At 44.3% G+C, this 25,759-nt stretch overlaps 2 protein-coding genes across 3 annotated transcripts in view; one reads left to right on the top strand and one right to left on the bottom strand.

The window, feature by feature from the left end:
* PEX14 (peroxisomal biogenesis factor 14) overlaps window positions 1-9,001 on the top strand; it is a 103,221-nt gene extending 94,220 nt beyond the window's left edge. Inside the window, exons 11-13 of one of the 2 annotated variants that reach the window (XR_003254865.1) lie at window positions 4,565-4,645; window positions 5,653-5,798; window positions 8,915-9,001. The gene's annotated coding sequence lies outside the window, so the exon portion shown is untranslated. Of the gene's footprint in view, window positions 1-4,564; window positions 4,646-5,652; window positions 5,799-8,509; window positions 8,569-8,914 lie in introns of those variants that run through there. The other variant, XR_003254866.1, reaches the window with a different exon arrangement.
* Window positions 1,984-25,759, bottom strand: part of CASZ1 (castor zinc finger 1) — a 55,165-nt gene continuing 31,389 nt past the window's right edge. The window contains exons 9-19 of the mRNA XM_026074053.1: window positions 24,406-24,550; window positions 23,648-23,711; window positions 20,920-21,080; window positions 17,396-17,518; window positions 16,660-16,995; window positions 14,716-14,914; window positions 13,984-14,155; window positions 10,956-11,104; window positions 8,795-9,029; window positions 7,090-7,383; window positions 1,984-3,666 (exon numbers count right to left, since the gene is read on the bottom strand). Coding sequence (XP_025929838.1) covers window positions 2,411-3,666; window positions 7,090-7,383; window positions 8,795-9,029; window positions 10,956-11,104; window positions 13,984-14,155; window positions 14,716-14,914; window positions 16,660-16,995; window positions 17,396-17,518; window positions 20,920-21,080; window positions 23,648-23,711; window positions 24,406-24,550 — 3,134 coding nt within the window. The 3' untranslated portion in view covers window positions 1,984-2,410. The remainder of the gene's footprint in view (window positions 3,667-7,089; window positions 7,384-8,794; window positions 9,030-10,955; window positions 11,105-13,983; window positions 14,156-14,715; window positions 14,915-16,659; window positions 16,996-17,395; window positions 17,519-20,919; window positions 21,081-23,647; window positions 23,712-24,405; window positions 24,551-25,759) is intronic.

Here is a 25,759-nt window from a genome sequence, read left to right as displayed (position 1 = left end):
AAAAAAAAAAAAAAAAAAGGGGAAAAAAATTGCACACAATTAACCATATCTAAGGGCTATCCAGAAGGCAGGTGCCCCCCCCGCCCAATCCCCCCCTGGCATTGGTTGTTTCTCTTTTGTTCTATATATAATAATAACCTTTACAGGAAAAATACTGTACACCTTTTAAATTTTTTTTTGCCTTTCCTTTTGAAACATTATGTCTGAACATTTTGTCCCCACACTTACACAGCTGAGTTGCTTGTTTATAAATCAGACCTGATCTGCACCAGTTCCTTGGGGGTGGGGTGGGGGGTGAAGGGCATAAAACAACCTAAACTAACTCCTTGAGGCCTTTATCTGTTTAGGTTGGAAACAAATTATGGGGATTCCTTGGCGCTAAAATGTAAAGGAGGGGGGGGTGCCCGCATGATGTTAGAAAAAAAATTAGAATGTAAAAAGGGCTGGGGGAGGAGATGCATATGACAAGCCTCAGACACAAGGAACCTTCTGGTAGGCTGGTATACTTACAAGCTGGCACTGAAATCACTACTATCAGAATTAATTCATATTGCTAGTTCTTCTGGAGCCCATGTGTATGTAGCCAAACCCTCTCTCTCAGACTCAGGTGAGGATTTTGGTCAACAGCCACTGTCCCAGCAGTCAGGGTCCTGGACAGCCTCCTGTAGTGCATGTTCCCAGGCTGGGCTAGGAAAAGAGTGCAGGGGAAAGCCCAAGGTATGGAGGCGGCGGGGCTGAATGCAGTCCAGTTGCATTTGCCCATGCTGTGCCCAAGCTGTTAGTCCTACTTGGCAAAATTTATCAGCATGGACCCAGAAATGCATTAATTAAGCTGGACTACATTCTGGCCTCAACTGGCATCTCCCCCCCATCCCCATCTTTGATTTCTCTATGCTGCACAGGTGGCAGTGGGCTAATGTCTTGTGGCAGCAGTAACCATGATTGGGCCAACAGCTCCACAGGTGCCGCAGAACAGTCCTTCCACTTAGTGCTGAGCAAAGGGGACCCCCTCCTGCCCCCCCCCCATCTGAGCAGGAAATCCAGCTGTGAGCTCTTGAATTCCTTGAATTGGGCTCTGCCTTCTCCTTCCTCTCAGTGGTGCCTTCACCCTCTCCCAGAAGTCACCAGAGATAGTAGCTGGTGCACAGACTTGCCCATCCTCTGTGAAGGGCTGGGAGGGGGATACCTGTCATTGTAAGACTGCTTGGGTCAGAAAGCAAGTAAGTATTTTACAAGGCTGCTTTAAGGGCAAGGATGTGCCTCTGCTAGCACGGTGTTCCTTGTGCTACACCATGGCACAAAGTGTCAGCGCACAACCTCCTGACTCTACTGAGGCCTCCTGAGATGGGGATACTGAAGCACCACTAAAAAAGCCTTGCCCTCAACAGAGAAAAAGCACCTGGGGGTTGGGATGAGATGGAACTGGATGGGAGATCAGCCCCAGTCCTCCAGTGTGACAGACCCTTTAACTGCCCGCTGTGCCCTCCCCCACTTACTTCAGCTAAATCCCTACAGGCAGAATAGTAGGGATGGGGAAAGGTGCCCTACAGCGCTAGACAGAGAAAGTTTCACAATATAAATAGCATTCAAAATTATTATCATTAATAGTAAAAAGGATCTGGAAGAACAGAGGAGTGTCCCATTCCCACCCCTGCTCATTCATTAATGCATCCTCATTTATGTGACAATAAATACCCACTCCCACCCTTGCTGTCTGATGCCATTCATTTAATGCTGGAGAAAGAAGAGAGAGAGAGAGAGGGAGAAAGAGAGAGAGCGAGCACACCCCTCACCCCCTCCTTCCCACTGGCAAAAGCTGAGCTAGTTGTCTTTGTGACACCAATTCCTTGCATGTTATATATGTGTGTGTGTGTGTACATTATATATATATATAGAGAGAGAGACACACACACAAATATATATTTCTAAAATTCATTACCTGTTGTTCCCACCCACCCCCCCTCCAAGAAGTGGAGATTATTATTAATATCGTACAACTGAAAACATGGAGAAAAAAACCCAGAAAGAAAAATGGGGGGCTAGAACCCCACCTCTAATGAAGGGTCTCCAGATGGGTGCAGGCCCCACGCACCATACAGGGGGCAAGGAAGAGCAGCCGGCACCCTCAAGGTTCGTGTCTGTAGAAAAGGGTTTTTTTTTTTTTTTTTGCTGCATCCTGCCCTGATTTTCTGTGATCTGCAGAATGAAGTGATGCAGCACCAGTTCTGCTGCGAACCTGTCTCTCTTATGGGGCCTGTGGAGCATGGGTTTCCTTCCTTCCTCTCTCTCGTGTGGCACGGAGTTTGTTTTTTCACTTGCCATCCCAATCTTTGTTCTTGCCGCATATGGGGTCCTCTTAGTAATTCTGTATAAGAGCAAAACCAAACCACTGCTGCTGTTTTCACTAAGGTTAAGGAGAAGTTGCTGGAGCAAGGGTAGAGGCTGGGGCAGCAGCTGGAGCTGAAGTAGGAACAGGGGCTGGAGTAAGGGCTGGGGCTGGCTCGCCCTGTGACCTGGAAGCATCACCATGGTCTGTGGAAGAAGCAGCCTCCTCTGTTTCCCCATCTTCTTTAGTGGCCAGGCCCTCAGGGTCAGGCAGCGATTCTTCAGAATCTGTGTTCAGGTCTTCCTCTTCATCATCCTCGTCGTCATCATCATCATCCTCCTCCTCTTCATCCTCCTCCTCTTCTTCATTCATCTCCTCCTCATCATCCTCCTCATCCTCTTGGGAAGAGTCATCCTCATCCTCCACATCACCAGAGCCAGATGCCACTGCTCCTCTCTCCTGAGAGGTGGTCCCAGCTCTGCTTGGTGATGGACCTTCAGTGACTTCTGACTGCTTCTTGCTGAGGTCCAGGGAATCATTGAGGCCCACGCCAGCTGCGTTCTGCAGGAAGAAGAGGGAGCTGTTGTTGTCAGTGCTGAGGTTGAGGGAACTGTCCAGGCTGATGGAAGAGTTCTGGATGTCATACTCAAGAGTGGAGTGGGCAAGGCCCTCAGGACCGGGAGAGATGGCAGGAAGCTCCCCCCGCTCCTGCTTCTCGTGTTTGCGCTTGTGTGAGTCCATCTGAGACATGCCCACCACTGTGTGTTTGCAGCCAGGGTAGGTGCAATGGAAATGGGAGCACTTGAGTTTGTACTTGCAGTCAGGCACCTCACAGTCCACGCTTGAGCTGAACTGGCAGAAGCCAGCAGCACTGATGACGTCCTGCTTGCCATGATGCTTACGGTGGGCTGTCACCTTGGTGCTGTCAGTGCAGCGGAAGCCACAACGCAGACAGTGGAAGTGTGTGCTATTGCCAGAGAACTGACAGTCTGGGAAGTTGCAACTCAGTGAAGACTTGAAGCGTTTGAAATCATCCAGTACCAGGTTGTCAACGCGGTCGTGGTGCTGGGCATGCTTGTACATGTGGGTTCGGCCGCAGAACTTGTAGCCACAATTCTCCCGTGTGCAGTGGTAGTGGGTAACCTTGAGAGAGAACTGGCAGCTGGAGTCCTTGCAGTCCTCGTAGAGATCATAGCGGCGAAATCCCTCCAGCATCATCCCCTCATCCAGCATCTTACGTGAGGACGCAGTCTTACGGCGCTTGCCAAATGGGGACATGTCCTCAATAATCCAGAAACGCTTTTTGGCCCCTGAGGCAGTTGGCATAGTGATGGTATTCCCTGAGGAGAAAAAGGGAGAGTGGTATTGCTGACAGACAGGTTGCTGTTCATCTCCTCTAACCATCCCAGCAAACCCTGTAAACAATGCTGCAACTGTTCCCACCCCGCAGCTCATCTCTCAAGCTCCAGGTAAGCCTGAACTCTGGGATGATGTGCTGGCTGGTGCCTGCTGTACATCACATCCTCAACTTCGAGCACACTCCACCTTGCCTTTAATTGTCAGTCTTGTATACTTGGTATTGTCCAAATAGGAACTGTTGCTTCTCTGTTTTGCAAGTCTCGCAGCCTTTTCTAGTTATCTCTACTCCTACTCTCATCACAGAGGAGCTGGCCTGTTCTAAAGCAAGGCCTGAGGTGTTTTACTACAGTTTTATTGGGATAAAAGTGTCAAATGTGTTTAAGTGTTCTAAAATCTGTACATGTGTACTGATTTCCCCTCTCCCCACTCTTCATAAGCTGGACAAAGTAATACGCTACAACTGCCAAGGACAGGCAAGAAGTGAAGGAAGATCCCCTGCATGATTGAAAGTGTGAGGGGGGGATTTATAGAAACAGGATGGACTTTGGCCAGGAGACTGGAACATCCCTCACTGTAATGAGCCTACATATTACAATGAGTGCACTTAGAAAGACAGATGGACAGATGTTCAATGGGGCTAATTCTCATCATCACTAGCCAGCTAACTCTGAGAGAAGATACCAGTTTTACAGCTTTCCCTTGGGTCTCAAAAATCACACGATGCCCCTAGTAAATAAAGAGCCCTCATCTATTTTCCAGTTTCGTTCACGGGGCCAGCATAATCGACTAGTGCTCACATCCCCTAGGATCAAGCTGACATCAAGGACTTGACCCCATTATATCTATTAACTTTTTTTCTTCTCTGCTTGCTGTTTCCAGAATCAAACCACAACCTTCAGTATCAACATGCAGCACAGAGAAGGTTGGAGGCAAGAAGAATGTCTCACCAAGTGCAAAACTGTGAGTGTAACTGGAAATTATAGTTTGCAACTAAAACATTTTTTTGGGGGGGGGGGGGGGGATGTTTGTTTTTTCATCTTCATGCTGGAACTGCCATCCTGTTAAAAGGAGGCAGGATTTGTGACATGCAGTGCCTGGGGCTTGAGAATCCAGACTAGCTTGCATCCTTGTCTGAGAGAGTGAAGCAGTCATTTGTTTGTTTGAATGTTGCAGAATTATTTTTCCTGGCTGATAAGCAGGTATTAAAAGTGATGGATGCTAGTTTTGCCATATCTGGCCCTTCAAATGTCAACCTTTTAAGAGAAGGTGGCGATTACCCAAGGAAGCCTCCAAAAGTTAAACTGACACTGTACTAAAAGATGTAAGTCTATGGAATGGATAGCAGCAACCTAAGCTCCCTGTTTGGTTCATGTGGGCTTCACAGATTGTAGGATGAGCAAAGAGCAAAAAATTTTCCACACCCGTTTGTTGCATAGCACTCTGCCTCAGACTGCAAATAAGGAAGCCAGCTTGGGGCATCCGTGGTGAGACCAACTTACTGACATGCAGCTGGTAGAAACAGCACGTTAAGGCAAATTTAACCTGCTGTCAGGGAAAGAATAACTTTCTACCACTGCAGACTTCAAACTAGCAAGCTCTTAGCTATAGAATCTGTGACCAATTATATCTGCTCCCCCCAAAACGTTTTGTATTGTAAAACCTAGTTCTCTGCTTCCAAGCGACAAGCACATCATTGCCTGGACATCGTCACCTGCTATCCAGACCAATTCCTTACTCCTCYTTTTAGAAAGGAAATTATTACAGCCAGACCATCAAGTCTCTTAGTACAGACGCAGATCATTCAGACAGCAGTATGGGAACAACATTTTAGGGATAAGACTCTGGACAAAAAATCTGAGGAATAAGTGGAATTAAACTTTTAAACTGTAACAAAATATCTAGCTTTTACAACAGTTCAAATACACGTGCTTCAAAGTTTTGTTAAACAATTTTCTTTTCTCATACAGGCAGAGTTTCAGAGCAAGGTATGAAAAAGGAAAGAAGGTAACCTGGTTCTGTCTCTCCTCCTCTAGCCATTAGACAATGCTCAGTCCCTAACAACCAGTTGAAGACTACAAGCCTCAACAGATTTAATCCCAAGCAAATCTCAATGGTAAGTGTGTGCCTTAAGCCTGTCCTGTCAACTAATAATGACGTGAAAATTCAGGAAACTGTTTTAAAACCTAAAGGTAAAAGAAAGGAAACCTTAAAAAAAAAATAGAGGAAAGCACAGCACAGAAGTAAGGTGTTTCAGGTTGCATGCAGATCAGTTTAAAAGCAAAACAAAACAAAGCCTAATTTCGTGTGTCTTATTTTGTTCACTGGAACACACTTCCCTGGACAGGGCAAGGGTCTTTCTCCTGCCAAGTCCTATGACAAAACCTCTGAACTTCCAAGTAGAGCTGGTCCGCCAGCCACAGTCCTCACCATTCATCTTGGGTTTCTGCACTACCACACACGCACACAGTGAAACTGGCAGGAAGAATGACTGGGACCTTTCTAGGCTGCCAAAATCCTCTTAAATGTGAACTTTAAGCATAAATATGCTCTTAATTAACTAGAAAAGAGCTGGGAGTTGGGAAAAGAGGCCAAAACTGAGACACACCCTAAAAACTATTCCCAGCTGGAATGAGAATCCCCAGCCTGAGACATCTCTGATCTTAGTCACACATGGGAAACATGGCAGCTTAACACTAAAAATCTAGATGTATTTGCTGCAGCTGTACGAGCAGATGCAAATAACAGTGAGTGTGAGAAACAGCCTGAGAGGTCTGATGATGTCATCACAGTGACACTGACTGGACTTCGCTGTCTCTGTTACTTGTGCTGGGGAAAGCAGCCCTGATTTTTATGGTTTTATATAGCAGTAGGAAGCAGTGAAGCTGAAAGGACCTGTAGAAATCCTGGAACCGGGTACTTTGTCAGCCATTTACCTGCCAAGGTGCGTGCAGCAGACTGTGCTAAGCACTGAGCTTGGGAGCCTAGAAGATCTAAACCAGAAGGCCAAGTCCCATTAATGCTACCAGGTCAAGAGTTTGCTTTGGGGCTACCCCATTATTATAAAGAGACTAAAAGTGAGTTTTAACTACAGATTTTGTTGTTAGCTTTTTTGTCATAGTTTGGAATCAGTGGGAAATTACTTGCAGGTTTCTGACTTTTCACAATGATTTGCTATGCTTTTGGTTACTTTCCTAAGCTATGGTTACAGCCTGCTGTTACTGTGTCTGCAGTCAAATGAAGTAGGCATGGAGGGCCCTTGGATAAAGTTTAATGAGCCACAGTGACATATGCTTTTTTTTTTAACTGGCCCAGAGGAAATCCAAGGAGCAGAGAAAAACATGGGCAGGGTGAGTGGGGGAGGAGATGGGCAAGGAACACTAAGAGAGAAAGCAAAGAACTGTTACCTGCTGCATCCTGAACTAAGGGAACGTCACTTTTTACTGGAGTTGGAGTGGCAATGATGGGCGAAAACCCAGAGGTGCTGGCGGCAGGCATGACAATGCCCCTGCTGGCTCCAAGAGTGGCACTGAGCAGAGAGTATGAGAGACAAGATGGAGAGAAAAGATAGGGAAGGGTGGGAAGGGGAGACCTAAGCAGGGCTTGTGAGAAGGATGGAGGCAGAGGTGGTGGCTGAGGTTGTGGTGCATTGTGGGTAGCATCATCGGCAGCAGCAGTAGCAGTAGAAGGAACCAGGCAGCCTGGAGAATGTGGAGAGAAAATAAAAAAGCAGAAAAAAAGAAAAAAAAAAAACAAACAAAAAAGAAAAACAAAAGAACTGAAATGAGAACCCAAGAGCGGAAGCAATATGATGAAAATGGAAAATACATTCACGAATGTACGAAACGGAACTGTAACAGAGAGGAAATGGAAGGTGAGGAACTGACAGCATCAGGAAGAGGAGGGGTATCTCTGCAGAAAGAACAGAGTGGCCTTAGTGGCATGAGGGAAGAGCTGCAGTCTTTCAAGCAGAAATTCCTGCTTGTTTAGTCCTTGTTCATCAATATGGTGCCAGCTTATACCAACTAATTGCTGTGAGGGTGGTCTGGCACACTGGACACATGAGATCACTTGCTACATGGAGAGCAGTGGGGCGGGGGGGCATTCCCTAGGAAGTGTGACTCAGGGTGGATGGTGTGCTGATAGTGGAGAGAGTCCCAGGAACTGCTGTCCCACCAACAACTCTTTGGAGGAGCTATAATGCCACAGGGGAACCACTATCATGATCCAGCAGTGTTCATATGATGGTTGCATAAGGAGATATGTTATATGATAAGATTTATCTATTTGGTGTGGGAAGGAAAAGTAGGAAAATGCATCTGAAATTAAAGCAAGCTCATTGAGGCAGCCTTTCTAGAATGCAACACCTAACCCTGGGAAGGACAGCTAAGAGATCCTTGGGTCATCACTAGATGATACAGAACTCATAATGGATATCTGGCTACTGAGAGGATAACTGTAACACAGGGCAGTGGGAGACAGCTATCCAGTGGTCCTGCAAACAGGAAATGACGACAGAATCTTACTTCCAGAAAGAGGGGGATGGTGGAGCTCTCTTCTGTGCAACACTGTGCAAAGTGGCACAAGAGGCTTGAGTCTTTTGTATGAGGAAAGGAGGTCAGTGAGCTTTTACATGTTGCTTTCTGAAGATGTGGTAGTTTCCCCCCGCCCTTGTGTATAATATTTGCTACTGTACAGTCTTTCTGAACCTCAAGAGTATAGGAAAATGCCTGACTTCAGATGCAGCACAAAGAAATACAAAAAGACATCAGGGGAAAAGCCAGGGACAAAAAAGCTCTACAACCTTTTTTTTTTTTTTTTTTAAAGATCGGTTATTCAAATAGATCCAGCACCAAGATACAGGATAAAAACCTCTCTTCAGGGGGAGAAAGAAAGATATGCTATTAGTTCATGGACCCCTGAAGTGTATATTCAGATGGAGTTCGTCTTGCAAATGATGGCTGGGAACTGGGTTAGTACAGGACACTATGTCTGAAGCTGAACTGGTGCCGTTTACATTTTAAGGTGCTGTTTCCTTTAGCCTCTCTTTATGAGTTTCTCTCTCAAGAGAACATGTGACTGATAATCCACTTCCCCTCCGTTCTCTATTACCTGCTGATGTACTTTCATTGCCCACTGGAGTGCTGGAGCAGCTGCGGTCCATATTGGAAGATTCAGAGGAGATCCCCCCAGGGCTACAGCCAGTGTAATCCATGTACTCATCTGTTTCAGTGTCCATCATGCTCTGGGGTCCCTGAAAGGAAGCTGGGGTTCCTGATGAAGCTGGGCTGGGTGCCATGCTGCCAACATGGGGGAGATTTTCACTTCTTGGAGCGTGGCCAATAACCTGCAGCAAGAAAACAGGACGGGGACTTTCACACCAAAAGCAAGATGCCAAGACCAAAACCATCTGTCTGCACGTTTTCCTCTCTGCCTCTGTTCTTGGGGGATAGCTGGAACATGCCTGCGAGTGGAACCTATGGCACTGAGGCTGGGAGCATGAATCTTGCTTCACTGGGAGCTCAGAGTGTTAATCTTGGCACTTGCATCCTGGTATGTGAATTGTGATGCATTCAGAGGCTGGGAGTGTTAATCTTGGCACCAGTATCCTGGTGTGTGGATTCTGATGCATTCAAAAACAGGAGGTGTTAATCTTGGCATTACTACTTTACTGTGTAGGTCCTGCTGCATTTAGAGACTGGGAATATGACTACTGGCATGACTGCCCTAGTGCCTGCATGCCGATACAGTGCAACAGAGCAACGCAGCCTGAAACCCGCGCTCTTCTGTGTGTATCCTGCTACACTCTGTGCACATGCAGCTCTTGGGGTCTGGCACGGCACGGTCTCCTCTGGGTAGTCACATGGGTAAGTACGAAGAAGGAATTTATATACAAGCACACCAGTAAGTGCCTACTGACCAGCAAGGTGCGAGAAGAACTGGAGTTAGTACTTTTAAACGCAGAAAGGCAGTGGCACTACAGCAACTACGTTAGCTTTGCCACGTGCCCTGACTTGTGCTTTCAGCCTCTTTTTGTTATTTGCTGGACTGCTGCATGGGCTACGCACAGCAGCAGATGCAGACTAGCACTGTTTGCTCCCAGGATTCCTGAGACAATGATGACTATCTCTGCCCTGTTAAAGTGACACAGAATGGCCAGTGAAGGAGATGGAGGTCAAAACTAGTGTTTTCAGCTCAGCATATACTAGAAATCTTCAACAGTTATAAGGCAGTATAGTGGAGACCAATCTATTTGTTAAATCTCTCCTCAGGTTGAGTCTTCTACCTAAGCTTTTCATATTAAGAGCAATAGCTACCACAACAGTAACACCAATTCCTTGGCATGTCACACAGTGAGCTCATTAAATCCAACAGCAGTGAACTTGAACAATTAACTTATTGAAAGTACTTGACAACCAGCAGGGACCTCCCATTCCCATGTGGTAGAATGAAAGGGGATTCCCATCTTACTTCTGCAGCTTTTGTTTTTCATATACCAAAAGATGTCCCAAGGGCCAGACCAGCCACAGGGGTTTAAATAAAGCTAGTTTGTTTCATATCCCAGGTCAACGGGGAAGTTAAAGAAACTAAGGAACAAGAAGAAAAAACAGGAGGTTGCAGGACTGCTACCATTCTGAGCAGCAGCTCTGTGTTGCAGTTGAAACTTTTCAATTTATTCACAAAACAGGGACAAACCTAATCTGCCAGTTATGTTAGAAAAAAGCAACTGCACAGCCCTGCTACTTTCTGAGAGAAAACAAAAAAAGTCCCAACTTATCTCAACTCCAAATCAGGTAAGGGAAGAGAAATTTTGAGACTGGTATTTCTCCCATCGTAGGTGGTAGCAGCAAATAATTCTGCATGTGCAACAGGATATGTTTACTTTAACCAAAACGGTCAATTCTTCCACAGCCTAAGCACTTTGATTTTAATAAGCCAATTGGTGTATATTGAGAGAGCAGGGATGGAGTGCAGGTTGTAAATATGAATATTTTACAGTGTTAGCCCTCTCACATGTTTTTCTCTGCAACTCACCAGGAAAGGCTGTTCAGACTAAGTAATGCTTTGATGTCTATGCTTCATCATCTTTCCTATAGTATAATGGAAGCCAAACCAGCTAAAGCTAGCTCAGGTGAACTTGCACATCCCAGCTGCAATGCAGATATATCCTTAAGAGGCTGGGTGCAAGTGTCTTGGCACTAATGCTGTTCTGCAGTAAGCAACCAAAAGAACTATCACTACATGCAGATCTACAACTTAACCAGTGAGTCACCTGAGTAGGAACACGATCGAAGTTCTTCCCCAGCATCCTTCTCATGTGCTTCCTGGCGTGGGATGTCATTTGGTGCTTGAGCAGGAAAGAGAACTGGCAGCCCTCTCGAATGCAGTGGAAGTGGCTGTTCACCTGGTTATATTTGCAACCTGCAAACATAAAACCAATGTATGTAGTACATGAAAGTACTGAGAGGAAGAGGGGATGTAGGGGAGATGCCTTGGAGACAGGGCGAGGCTGCTGCTACATTGATTTCCAGTGGATTCGAGGGTCTCTGTGGTCGTGGGTTCTTCAGGAACAGTCCTGGATGAAAACCATAATCTTTAACCTGCTGAGAAACTGCAAGAAAGGACTGCAGTGTACGTGGATTCAAAAAGTAGGCCTCAGCTGCAAACTAGTCACATCCCTCTTCCTTTTGTTATGAAGGAACGAAAGTTACCATTATGCCTAGTCATACCATTAGGACTCGTGGTGCCTCAGGTTATCCAGTCTCAGAAATACATGTTTATGATTAGTCAGACTAGAAAAGGGGTTTTTTTTGGTCTTTTTTCCTTTAACTGTACTCTTAGAACAGAAGAACAGTCTCTTAAAAGCTCTACCGCTGGACAGTTTATACTCTCCTTTCAGATAGAAAGGAGCCAGGAAGTGCTTATTGCCACTCCAAATTTTTTGTGTAATATGGGCAGCTAAAAACAACAAACAACTTATGCAGGTTCTGGCACACAGCACTTGACACGTTCTGCTCCTTGTGGCTACTGCCATACATATTGGGAGTTTGTGTCTTTGTTATCAGACAATCTTGAAAAGCTACCTTCTATATCTGATAAATAAGGGCTCGTTGCAGTTAAAACACAGCTATATCAAGATTCCTGCTGTATCTAATCTCCATCATCCCCTGTGCATAGCCTCATGTATATATAGGTACAGAGCTGCAGACAGGCCCAGTTTTTACTGATCTATCTACACACACGCATACTGTCTATATTTATATATAAATATGTGTGCACACATACAAAAAACTTCATATATATATTAGTTATATATATACATAATTATATACGTATACCTATATATGCACGCACACAAACTCTCTCAGACCCTAAAACAGGCCAGTGCTTCTGCACCTGCTATATACATCCTTAACCCAAAGAACAAAGGTATACAGAAAACCAGACATGCATTTACATGTTGGTATAACCATCGACACCTACACAAACATATCCAGCTACACCAGCCTATCATCATGCTTGTCTGTATCTACATGGGTAAATACATAGCCCTGGCTAAATGTACATTTTATGCATGGCAAGCCCAAGCAATAGGCATATGTACATCCTGCTGGATACATGTACCCCCTCCACTCCCAAAATAAACACTGCTGACACATGCACGCTCTGTAGATGTCTTGCTGCCAAACAGCTCCTGAATTGCCCAGCCCATAGTTAGCTCAGAGATAGTGTTTTATGTGCATGCCAAGTTTATGTTTGTTTAGGTATTCCACTCCCCCACAGCCGCACCTCATTTGCCCTCCCCATCACGGTGTGCTGTTCTTTGGGCTGGAGAACAAACAGTGCTGGCGGGATTGAAACAGTATCAGCAAAGGGCAGGTGAAGGCTCGCCCGTTGCTACGGCAGCAGTGTAGGCTGGGTGTCATATATCATTGTCCTGCTTTGTCTAGCCCCTGCTATCACCTGAAACACCAAAAGTTGAGTAAACAACAGCAACTGCGCTAAATCTACTGACATGTGTAAATGAGACCTAGGTAAGGACTGGCTGTGGAGTGTTGACACTGACTGCCCTGGTTACCACAAGCAATTTACCCATTTGGGTATAAATTCTTTGTGTTTTCAAAGCGTAAGGGAAAAGTTCAGCTCTGGTTATTGTGGTTAACTGTTTCCCTGTAATTCTAGAAAAAAAGAACAGCATCCAGGGAAAGCAACAGTATGGACAAAAAGGAAAGTAGTATTTTTCTGAACCATTTTGTTAAAACTTTAAGCCAGGGCTGACATGAGTCTGTCAGAAGACTGGGTCTGTGATAAAGCTGAGCCAAAACACAACTAAAAGGGTTAGTGAATCCCAGGCAGTGGAGGATGGAGCTTTGTCAGGGTTAGCTTTAGGGACTCCCCCTGGTTCAGAGTGTTGGACTTTAAGCTCCAGGATACTGCTCTGGGAATTCATTCTACTTTCTGTTGTTATGCATTTCTTTTACCAGCTTTACATGAGAGACCCTTAGATTTAAGTAAGTACTGCAGTGCTGCTAATAGTTTTGGCAAATGGGCATGCCCTGGTCTGAGTGCTGTGCCACATCCCAGGTATTTCCCTAGGCCATGCTCTGGTAGGAGGTTGGCATAAAGCAACGATGCTGTATTTCTCTGGTCCTGTAGTTCTCTGCTGCTGAGAAGCAGCTGTGGAGAATGGGGTAGGAAGAGAAGGGAGAAGTTTATTGAACACCACTCCCCATACCTCTGTCTATCTCCAGACAGAATATTTACCCTTTGGCTTTCAATATGCAGCCCTGGCAAGAGCTATCAAAAAAGAAAAAGAAGTTTCAATTGAAGCTGCCTGGAATGAGGCAAAACAGCTACTGGAAACTGATGCAGGAGGACTTCTCCTTACACAAAAGAGACTCATCAGAACAGACATTTTGCTTACGCTTTTCTTACTCCTAAGAGCACCCTTCAACTCTGCCCAAGACAAGCAGTAGGCACAAAAGACTGCAAAGTACAAAAAAGGCCTTTGACAGATTAAAAGGAAAAACACAAAGGGGAAGTTTATCTTTCGACAAATATATACACAAAACTGTTACAGCTTCTTTCCATTTAACTTGGGCCTATTTGGGAAAATGGGAATCCTTATGCTTCATCCCAGGCAGATCAGCAACAGATTTCTGTTTTGCTCTATTTCTTGCTTTGTGATTTAATGACCAAATACACTTCTACCATAACTAGTAGACTAACTAATGGCATTCTCAGCCTGGACATAAGAAAGACTAGATGAGAAGGGTGAGAGGGAAAAGAAGAAAACTCACCTAGTCTGCCACACTCTTCTCGCTTGGTGAAGTACTTGAAGCCATTGGCTGCTCTTCTCTCTGCCTTCTCATGTTTCTTCACATGCCAGGGCAGCTTGGTGGTGATGTTAGTCACAAAGTAGCAGCCAGGACGAAGACAATGGTAATGCCCTCGCATCCTGAATTCACAGTGCTGGAGGGGAGCAAACAGGCAGGTTATACTAAGCATATCTAAAGCAGAGGCATTCTTATTTGCCTGCTCCTAATGCTCTTCCTCTGAGACAATGAGATTATAGGCCCGAACTGATAGTCTAGATCACATCCATTTCATCTTCCACAAGGCACAATGCAAATCTGTTCCCTGCTGTGTGTTCTGTATTGCTCTGTCATGTACTCTATATTGCTCTAGTCTACGCTGAACTACCCTAAACCACAGCGAAGATTCCATCACTTCCCCCTAACATGTGGCTTTCCCCGATATTCATCATAGAGGTTTCATCATGTCTCTTAGCTCATTCTGGTTTCCTTGTCCACTTCATCCAAGTCATATAAACGAAAAGCAGTGGGCTTTTCAATTTGATGCAAAACAAATGCTTTATTAGACTAAGTAATAGAGAACTCTCCATAGTTCAGTAGTTAGACCAGGGATGAACTCTCAGCCTTGCTTCCAGTAATAGTCCACCTGTTTTTTCCTATCTGCCTTCTTCAGCACACATACTCAGGCTAGTCCACTGCTTCTTGAATTGCTCTTACCTGGTTTGGACAGAGACACTGCAATGAATAGTAAGCAAACTGGTCTCGCACATTCACCAAATTGTTGTTGGGGTTGATGTGGTCCAGGCAGTGGGATTCTGCTTTGCCAGAGGTTTTGCACACATACTTGCAGTTCCCAAAGAGACAGTGGAAGTGGAATTTGTTGGCATACTTGCAGTCCGTTGCCAGGCAGGGATCACTGGAATACATCCAAAATCTAATCATCACCTTCACTCATTTCACACATTTGTTTCTTTGCCAACATTTAATTCAAGGGGAGCCCAGCTGAAGCCTCTGTTCCAAACATGGCCTACAGATTTCCCATAGCCACCTTCCTCTTTAGTAAAATTGATGCTGGCAGACACTACTACAATTCCAGCAAGCAGTGCACTTTCTTGATTAAGGTTATTAAGATATAGCAATGCATGGTGGGATCTGTAGTCTTTGAGGGCTGCACTTCAAATTGAAGAGCTCTTCAGCTCTGGATAGATGCTGATTCTTACCTTCTGCCTGTACTTAGGTCAATGGATTAGCAATTTTTGTATAACTGAAATGAAACTCTTGGGCATGCACAATGCAAGAGAGCTTCCCTTGGCTAGACTATGTGTACAGTGGCCTATTTATTCAGCAAAATGGTTTTGATATTCTCCTCCCTTCCCTTCCCCTCCCCCACCATCATTCCATGGATTTCTAGCTGGATAACCAGAGGTCAGTATTAGAGGTAGCTGACCATGGATCTCTTGGATTCAGATCACTGTACTCAATGCTACTCACTCAGATACATGATATGGAATTAATACACTTACCTGAAAGGAGGCAAACGCCTGTAAATATATGACCCAGAGAGATATGCTCCACCAGCCTGAATAACTAAGTTGTAATGCCTAACCCGACCCTGAACTCCTGTGGCCTCATGCAAACCACGGAACTTCTGTGCCGTGTTCTGTCCAGCTACATACTGGAAACAACAGTTACCAACATCACAGCAGCATTCTGAAACGTCTTAAAATGGTTTAAAAGAATTTCATAGCAGAGCTCTGCAAAAGGGTTGTATTACCCTCTGTCAGACACCTCCCTTGTGAATTACTTCGTAAACTAATGCTACAAATAGCGGACACAGAATTTCAGGAGACTTACATCTGCACAAAAGTTCAGCCAGGACAACAAAACACTGACAAACCTAAAGTGACAGATGCTTGCTCCCTATTCCTCAAGCTGCTGATAGACCCATTCCTGGTTAAGACATAGTCAAAGCACCTTGCTTCCCATCTGACCTGCCCCCAGTCTTCACTGAAAAAAAAATGAAGCTGTATTACACTGAATTACAGAAGGGATTTGTATGAAAAGGCCGCGTGTCTTATTTGGGGCCAATCCTGAAGAAATACAGCAAGGTTCCTTTTCAGCAATGCGTAAAGATCTACTCTTAGCTAGTTCTGCGGACTTTGCTGCAGTAACACCTCACCTCTGCATGACCGAGCACTCACTCAACTGCCCACTGATTTTGAGAGACCACAGAAAATCATGGTAAGTCTCAGACTTGAGCAAGATCTGGACATGGCTGTCAGGCTTCATACTGAAAACTTCAAAGATGCTATGCTGCCTCCCATACCCTTTAATTTCACAAATACTGCAAAGACAAATGTAATTCTGTTCACCTCTCATGAGGCTCCAGTGATATGTCAGTAAGTTTCTTTCTCCTCCAAACTTGTATCTAAAAGTAATCCCAAATGTATTGAAAAATCCTGTTTTTTCCAAGGATAGCTGAAGGTATTTTATAGATTTCTAAAAGTAACTTTTCTGCAAGATAAAGACCAGAGTACCTTCTGCACAGAAGCCCCCCTCAGTGGGTGGGTACAGATATACCAATAAACTCTGAGCAAAGGCAGAAGGGACTGCCAGGCTGAAGAGGACAAGGAGGCAAGCAGCATCTAAAAAACAACTCACTTCTCCTGGAACTGGAGAAATCCGGGTTTGACCTGAGGCTTGGCATTCTCCAGGGAAGTCGTTGCCAAGGGTGAAGTTGCCAGGCTAGGCACTGATGCTGGGATCTGAGGCATCTGGGGTATGGTCGAAGCTAGCTGCTTCCAAGCTAGCAGTGTGGGGGCAGAGGGCACAGTAGCTGGGCTCGGGGTGGGCACGTCAAGGGCAGGAGCGCTCGCCATGGTGACAGAAGTAGCAGATGGTGATGATGGGGCTAATGAAGCCTTAGATTCGGATGTAGTTGGGAAGGGAGACTCAGAGTTACTTTTCACAGTTCCGCCCTCAGTTCGGAAGTGAAAACTGCAAAAAGAGTGCAATTCAGACATAAATTCTTGACCACTGCATAAAGTCTGATTAAACATCAACAAGAATATGGCAGCAGTCTGAAAACAACTTAGCCCAGGTTAAATCCTAACAAGGACTCTGCACACTTTGTGAAAACACAAATGTCCAGTTCTCAACCATGCCAAATCTGTCACATACTGAACACATTTATTGTCAATCAAAATTAAAGAGGAACATGGTATTCTGCAAAAAAATTTAGCTAGGCACATTTACACAGGATGCATGTGGATGCCCAAACTGCTGCCCTCATGACTGCATACATTCCCACTCCTAAAGAGAATTAGTAAGGTCTCCCTCAGTATGTGTGTTTTAGAGTCTCCTCTAGGTTTCCCACGACTAACGCTCTCCTACTTACTTGGCGTGCTTGATGGCTCCATCCAAGGTGCTGAAGAGGGCACCACATTCCTCCACGACACAATGGAAATGCACCTTATGGAGAAAGTCGCACTGTGCATCACAGAAATCCTTGGTACCAAACCTGACCAAAGCAGACAAGCAGGCATTTTACAGAACGCCCCAGAAGAAATGTTGGAAGAAACATACGTTCTAGCTTTTCAGTTCTACTACCAGCCTGGTTTCTCATGTCACTGTCCTTGCTGCACAAACAATACTTTTGCATGAAGTTACATAGATCTGAACATGCAGAACAAGAACCTGATTTCTCTCTAGTTGAAATTGACTGAGAAACTCCCATTCACTTCAGTGGGTGCAAAATTCAAAACTACTCTGAAACAATATCATGCAGAACGTTAGCGTTCTTGAGTGTCTATGTACAAAAGCTAGAACTCTGAGGAACAATCAAAGGTTAGTAAATTAAGGGAAATCCAGACCAACGGGATGCTGCTGAAACATTGCTGGTCCATTTTCTCTGCTTGAATTTACTGGAAGTAGCAAAAAATGAAGGAAAAACAGTGGTTCAATGGAACCTAGATCCTTTATTTCCCCCCTCTGCTCGAAACCACACAATACCACATACATGGGAGAGACACGGTATCTCCTATAAAGCAACAAGAGCCCAATATGCATAAATAGAGAAAAGCACAGTCCCTGAAGTACAGAAGAAACAATGCTGCAATGCAGAAACCAGAGCAAAGCCGTCTAAGATGTGCCTCTTGCCATCTCAGAGGAAGCAGTCAAGAAGCCAAAAACAACTAAGCATGGTTTCATCCACTGCTGAGATTCACCATACTTAGTAACAGCAGCACAAATGCATGGGATTCCAGGAAATTCCAGAATCACAGGGAATCAAGAAATCAAGTAAAAAAGCAGTGGCAGGAAGGATTTAAAACTCTCTAGCTGGGGAATCTTGCATAATTAAGGTGCAACAGACTACAATTGCTCTGACGAGCAGGAAAGCAAGAAACAAGCAGCAGCCTGTGTGGTCCCAGGAGGGACCTCTTAACAATCTGAGGTTAAAAGAAAAAAGAATCTTGTACTGGAAAAGGGAAAGGCCAGCGGATCTAGAATACATGCAGTTAGTTAAGGCTTGCAAGGAGAAGATAAAAGAAAGTAAGGGTGTGATAAGAGAAGAGATAAGAAATCAAGTTAATGCAGCCTAAAGGGGTTGTTTTATCAGGGACAAGAGGTACTATACTTAGAAAGAAGGTCGGATAAAAATGGGAGGAAAGTGATGAGTCAAGAATGGCTGCCCCTCTGAAACCTGCTTTGGACAGAAGACACGGCAAAAAATTAGAGATGAAATGAAGACCTTGTACAACAGCAGATAGAGACTGGTTAGAAAATGTAAATATACACAAATCAACCAGTCTGGATGATGTGTGTCCTGAAGTGCAATGGAAATTAACTCAAAAACTGATTGTATTACTATTTGTTATTTTTTAAGCCATAGAGAACAGGGAGGTACTAGGAAACTGGCAAAACTAAGCTAGGTAATGATTCCTTAAGAAAAAAAGAAAAGACAAGTGATCTTTGGCAATTATCATACCTCTAGTCTTAACTTCTCTTTCCAATAAAGTAATGGAACAAATATTAAGAGGGAGGAGAAAATCATTAAACATCTAGCGGATAAAGGAACCATGAGCAATAAACAGCATCAGGATTATAAAGAATAAATCTCGCCAGACAAATTTAATTGCTTTTTTTGATAGAATTACAAAATTAGTGGATGAAGGGATGCAATATATTTGGATTTTAGTAAAGCGTTTTGATACAGTCTCGCATATGCTTAGAATTAATTCAGATTGGCTTGGATGTGAATACTACTACATGGATTGAAAACTGGCTGAAGGACCGTAAACAAAGGCTAATGACAAATAGCAATGTACTGAGCTGAGAGGAGGCATCTCATGAATGCTGCAAGGATGACTTTGGTTAGGTCTGAGCTTATTTAACATCTTCATTAGTAATCTAGGAGAAGAAGTAAACAGCATGTTAATGAAATTCACAGAAGATACTAAACTGGGAGGAGTTGGAAACACCAGTGCAAGAGGAGAGAAATAACACAGAGGGGCCTTGCAAGGCAAGGGGGAAGGTTCAGAATGACAGATTCGTATTTGGAAAAAAACAGCTAATAAATCTGGGGGTAGGAAGGAGTATTTTATACATACAGAACTCATGAGAGCAACATTACAAACAATCCAATGTAACAGTGGATGGTAAACATAATATATATACATAATGTAACATGGATGTGAAGAAGGCAGCACAACTGTAAGCCGCATACATCGGGCAGGAAGCTTGCTGTATCTGGTGTGGTGATAAAGGAATGGTAGTTCAATTCTGCATACATTCAGAGTAAGAACAATGATAACAGCAACAGGATCAGCAGGCTGAAGGGACTAATTTATAAAGTCAGATTAAAAGAAGTAAATAAGCTTTGTTAAATGATATGCTAGAAGTGTGCGACTATCTGAAGGGGGTGAACTCCAACTGAGGAGAGGAATTATCTGCTGCGGTTCAAGGGGATATAACTTGGAGTATTGCAATGAAATTATGAAAAGTGAAATTCAGGGAGCATACCAGGAAAAAAACACAAACATCCTGACAGTGAAATGTATTATGTGGTAGAATAATGCTCCCAGAGACAAGAAAACAGCCACACTGCTTGGCATAATTAAAACTAGGCTGGACAAAATGCTAGCAAACAGTCTGCAGGGAAGGATCTCGCGTTGGCCAGGGGCAGATGGACAAGACGACCTTCTAGTCTTTTCCATTGTCAAAGTCTGTGATTTACAAAACGTCCACAGGCACGTGCAGGCAACTATCTGTGTCAGAGCACAAACCCATATGTGGCTGCCTGGGTGTATCTGTGTACGCTCAAAGCATGTGTCTGTCTGGGCATGTATGTGCATGTGTCTGCGTGTGGGTGAGTTTTGTATCTGTTCCATTTTCCTTTCAAGCCTCCTTGTCTACAATAAAAACACTGGTTCTCGCAGCAGAAACTATCCAGTTCCCATAGCCCTGTTTGGTTTCTGTAGCCTACTCCTATGACAAGAGAAAATTCCACAGCAAGCATTTTAAGGCTTCTGTGATCTGTGCGTAATAACTAAAGATGGTCTAACACTGGTTCAGTGCTGAAGAGCACACAGGAGGTCCCCAGGACTTGCAGACTGGGGAAATGAAGAGAAGCCTGAGGTGAAGTGCATGCTAATAGCACTATGTGAAGATATGTGCTCCTAGCTGGCTCTCTAACTCCCTTTGCAAAATAATTCTACTTGCACAGTCTTTGCGTGTAGGATCTTAATATCTACTGCAGCCAGTCAGGACTGAGAGGACTAAATGCCCTCCAGAAGGTGATCAGAGTATCACAGAACTAGGCATTCGAATTCAAGACAACTCAGTATTCAAATGTGCATGAGCCAGACACTGCAGAGAAAATCATTTCCCTGTCCCCTATTCCCAGCTCCATGCTTTCCTTACCGGCGCAGGTACATCTTCCACGGCTCAGAGAGTTTCTCCTGAACAAGTGCCTTCACTGCCTTTCCCAAGTACTGTGTTGGCTCCCCAGCCACGGCTTGGCTGCCCTCTCCTTCCGTCTTCAAGTTCAGCAGGTTGCCAAGGCTAGCACTGGTCTTGGACATCTGGAACAAGAACAGGGACACGGCATCAAGCATAGTACACTGCCTGGTACACTGCCAGTCTGGATACCCTCAGGACTGCCCCACAGAAAGCTGTGCATTCGAAGATTAAAAGAGAAGACAGTAAGTCTGCACAGGCTGCCTACTGCATCAGCACAACTAGTAACACCTCGCTCTTCTGCATCCTCCACCCAACTATCAAAAAGTTCTCAGGTGCCCATCTAATAATATTCATGGCTCTTTTGTAAAGTAATGAAGCATAATGTCTGTTTTAAAAATGAGGAAACTGAGGTGAAGGAAGACGTGCCCTATTTGAACATGGAAAAGGTGAACAGATTCCTGTGCAGGCTGGGACAATGATAACCCTACGTAGCGCCTACAAAATGCTGATCTTTCAGTACAGAGCCAGCAGCAGAACTAGTAAATTCTAGTTTATTTAGAATCATCTTGTCCTAACCACAAGAATGTCTCCTTTAAATGACTATAAGGTATGCTTTTTGGAAAGGAAAAAAAAGGCAAATTCTCATTCAACTTGGGCAAAATTCTGGCTCCACTTAAGTCCTTGGAAAATTCTTATAACTTCAGTAAATAAAATACTTTACTTTCTATGCTAATGGAGAATCCACAAAACAGGACTTGGACTCACAGATTCCCCTGTTTGAAAGGCTTCAAACAAGATTCTACACACAGAGGATTTAGAGGTTCAGGCACAGGATGTGTAGGATAGAAAAAGGAAGTTACTTAAGAGTGCTTAGAGAGAAAATTTTCTTTCATAATAAATGCACAACAACTCCCCAGGCCCATTCCTGCTTTACTGTTCTCTCAATTACCTCTAGTAACACCAGTAAATTCAAGGCATGAATAAAATGCAGGACTGGGCCCAATACCTGCATTATAAACTCCACCCACTTGAGGATCTCAAAGCCCTTTATAAATATCAGTTAATTAAGCCTGACAGCCCCCCTAAATAAACTGCACAACACTACAGGAACCCTGGTTATTTGAGGCTCTCTTAATGCCCCCTGAAGGTAAAGCCCCTGCTGCTATGTGGAGACTGCAGCTCTTTATGGCTAGAGTCAGAAATTTAGCTCATCTTTTTCCTTTGGCGTTGGGCATTCAATTTCTGTAGAGGGGTTTTTCTTCCTAGACAAATAATGTCACGGAAGGATTTCACTATGAGCAGAAATCGTGTGTAGCAAGGGGAAGAAGCAAGCATGATGTGTTGCTGAGCACACACAGCTTGATTCTGCAGTCCTTCGTCTTGGAATAGCCTCTATTCTTTGCTGTTTTATGTCACTGTTTAATCCTGTTCCTACTGTAAAGAAAAGGAACAAACCTGAAGAACTAGTATTTTTTACCTGTGCTGCACTTATTCTGCACAATATAAAGAATCTTACGCAGGGCTGCACACAGACAAATGCTTATTTCTAAGCGTATGCTCATTTAGTACTGGAGATTTTCAAGTGAAGTATCTATTGAAGCATTCTCCTGAGCTGGGGGCCTTTGGAAGGACTCAGAATCCCAGAGAACAGATTAAGTATATTTACTCACTAGAGAAAGAGCTGCATATTTGAAAGCACTATAGGGCCAATATATAGGAATGAATAAGAAAGGAAGTTTAAAAAGGAAGTACCAAAACCCCAATGTAACAAGAGATCCAACAGAGGAGAAAAGTCGTATAAGGGTAAAAGTAGAAATTAACACAGAGAAGAAGAGTGATGAAATGAAAGAGAAAGGAGGGGAGTGAATACAAGAAAAAGTCACTTTGCCCTCTTGAGGGTTACATGGCCTTGGTGCATGTAATGCCCAGAGCCAAGGGGATGGCAATAGTTATGCCTCTAAAACCTATCACACAGCAGGATGTTAAAGCATGGCTCAAAGGCTGCCCTGCTCCCTAATGCAGTTGTATACAACAGCAAAATTAATCTTGCTACAGCAGAATTTATCACATGAAAGGGGAAAATATATCTGAGATGATGTATAATTTAAGGAAAAAGTAAGGAAAAAGAAACTATGCATTATTTAAAACAAATATTCTAGAAAATGGCAAAGTGGGCTCTGTTGGACACCATTACTCAAACCAGAAAGGCAGAAATTGATGATTTTGGCTCAAAACTTCTGATTTTTTTCTTCTTCTCTTTCATAAAAACAAATGATTCCTCTCTCCCTCCCCCAGTGAAAGAAAATGTTTTGAAGTAAATAAATAAAATGAGTAACTATAAAAAGAGAGTAAGGGAGAAGTTGCCAGGTTCTAGAAATAAAAATGGGGGAAAAAAAATCTTTCAGAACCCTCCTCTGTCTAGAAAGGATTAAAAAAAAAAAGGGGGAAAAAAAAAAGGTGTCAGAGGCTGCAATATATTTCTCCAGCCAGTTCATTAAATTAATTCGTAAGCAGTGGCTCTGAAATTATACCCGATGAAAAATGGTCTCAAAATTTAAATGGTACAAACTCATCTTATTAGAGGCAAAACATTAAAAAACAAACGCATCTCCCCCACCTCCCCCCGCCATCGTGGCTTTAATTTCTCTTGGTGGGGGGAAATGAAAGGCGTTTGATGGATGGCTCTTACCTTATTCATAAGCGAGGATAAAAGAGATGAATTTGCCGAGACTGTGTGGCCATTTGATTCATTACTGGAACACACAAACCAACAGGGTTTAGTTAAGATGTGCACAGGGACTGTGAGCACCGAGATTAATTCTTCTCCCTTCAAGCTGCCTCACTCCTCACCTGCTGCATTCAGAGAAAGAGAAAGATGCCCACCCTCCCTTGGGACAGGTCAAACTCTTACTTGTGATAGCCAAGATGGAGAGGAAGAGGGTCACAAGTTTCCAAAATTAAGTTCTTTCAGCAATTAAACAGTCCAGACCTCTTCTGCCAGCATCCACACCACACTTTCTTACTAGCTGACGCACAGTCCACCCAAAGCTTTAGTCTTTCATCCTGCTAGAACTTTGCAAAATACACCAAAAAAACAGGGGGGATGCCGAACTAGGTTTCATACTGCCAGTCTTCAATCAACTGGCGATGACAACAGCAGAAGGATCTAACTGAAACAAGGAGTTTTGCCAATGGCAAAGAGGGGAACAGGTGGGGCTCTTGTGAGAAAGTGAGTAGCTGCTTATGTGCCCAAAAAACCTGTTGGAGAACACGCCACTGAGGGGAAGCTGAGGGAGCCTCCTTGCCTCCTGCTTGGGGGTATCTAACTCAGCCACTGTGAAACTGACTTTGATCAAATGTTGTGTCCTCTCATGTTACAGATATGGAAAATTCCTGGAGCTCCAAGCTGCAAAGAACTAAGTGTTTCTGCCTGCTCGCTTCTCTCACCCATGATCCTTGACGCTCAGGTCCAAGCTGTGCTCCTGCAAGGAGTCCTGAGTGGCAGCAGATGATGATCCCATGGTTTCTACAGGCTCCTGCTTCACCTGAACTGGATTGAACCGTCCGGAAGCTGTTGGTTGTCCGTTCCCTGCTTGAGAAAGACAAAATGAAATGCAAAAATTATATGAAAAACACAGGTATAAAATAAGGTTACAATGGCAAATAAAAAAGTTAAATCACTATCACCACTGCATAAACGGAAAAAGCAAAGAAAAAGCGTGGGGGGAGGGAAGTGCCAGGATTGCTGGTCAGCATTTATTGCCAGGCTGACATGATGGGTTCTGACGTCCACTCCAGCGTGGAAATTCTTCAAGTGATAATTATTGCAGAATTATGTCAAAGTTGTCCAGGCTATGGGCCCTTTAAAGGAGAAGGGCGGAAGGAGCGTGGGGGAGACCTGATTCTCTGCACAAACTGTCATAACTAATTTGCGGGGCTGCCTCTTAAGCGTTTATTAAAGACTCTGTTAATGCTGAGGCAATGTGGCAGCTTTCGACTGCTAGTCAAGCCCCCTTTCCCATCCCCAATCCCAGCGTTGCCGTAGCGACGGCGATGGCCCGCCACTGCGCGTGCCCAGCAGGAGCATCTGCCCTGTTGGGGCTATCGAAGATGACAGCCAATCAGATCGGTTCAAACTGCGTGACCTCTCTCCCATCGGGTTGTCCCCACAAAAAGAGGAATTTTCTTTCCTTTTGGGGGAGAAAAAAATTTTCATGCCAAATGCATGAAACAGAAATTAAAACTGAAGAGAAAAAAAGAGGAAAAGAAGAAAAACTGGAAGAGAACAAATTAAAGAAAAAAATTTAGAGGAAAAGCAAAGAAAAAAGGAGGGAAAAAAAAGTTGCTGACAGGAACATGTCTGCAGAGCTTTTTTCCACAATCCCCAAGTGACTAAAATATTAATTTACCCTCAGGCAGTACAGCTGACGGCGAGCTGCTTCACAGACAGCAAGTGGCATTTTATTAAAAAATAAAGGAAAATAGTTCCCTCAATGACCTTTCTCCGCTTTAGGAAACAATTTTTCAAATAATAGTTTTAAAAGTATGTGAAAATTCCCCTCCCTCTTTAATCAGATCACTTCATCCTACTCCCTCCTTTGCTCTCTGGCAGGAGGAAGCATCGGCAGCCCTCTCGCACCCATGGCCAAGCAGCCTGCTCTGGCCTTTCAATGCTGTAAGGGAGGGAGCTGCAGGACAGCCTGATGCCCCTGGGTGCTGCCGGGCAGGGCCTCCCCTCGGCGGCCCCCGGGGAAGGCCAGGCAGCGCTCTCCAGGGAGCCCCAGGAGCCTCTGCTTGGCAG

The sequence above is a fragment of the Apteryx rowi genome, unplaced genomic scaffold (assembly GCF_003343035.1).
Source record: "Apteryx rowi isolate R43461 unplaced genomic scaffold, aptRow1 scaffold_38, whole genome shotgun sequence".
Classification (NCBI taxonomy): domain Eukaryota; kingdom Metazoa; phylum Chordata; class Aves; order Apterygiformes; family Apterygidae; genus Apteryx; species Apteryx rowi.
Note: the sequence above shows the minus strand (reverse complement) of the source record. Positions and strands in the feature narration are given on the sequence as shown.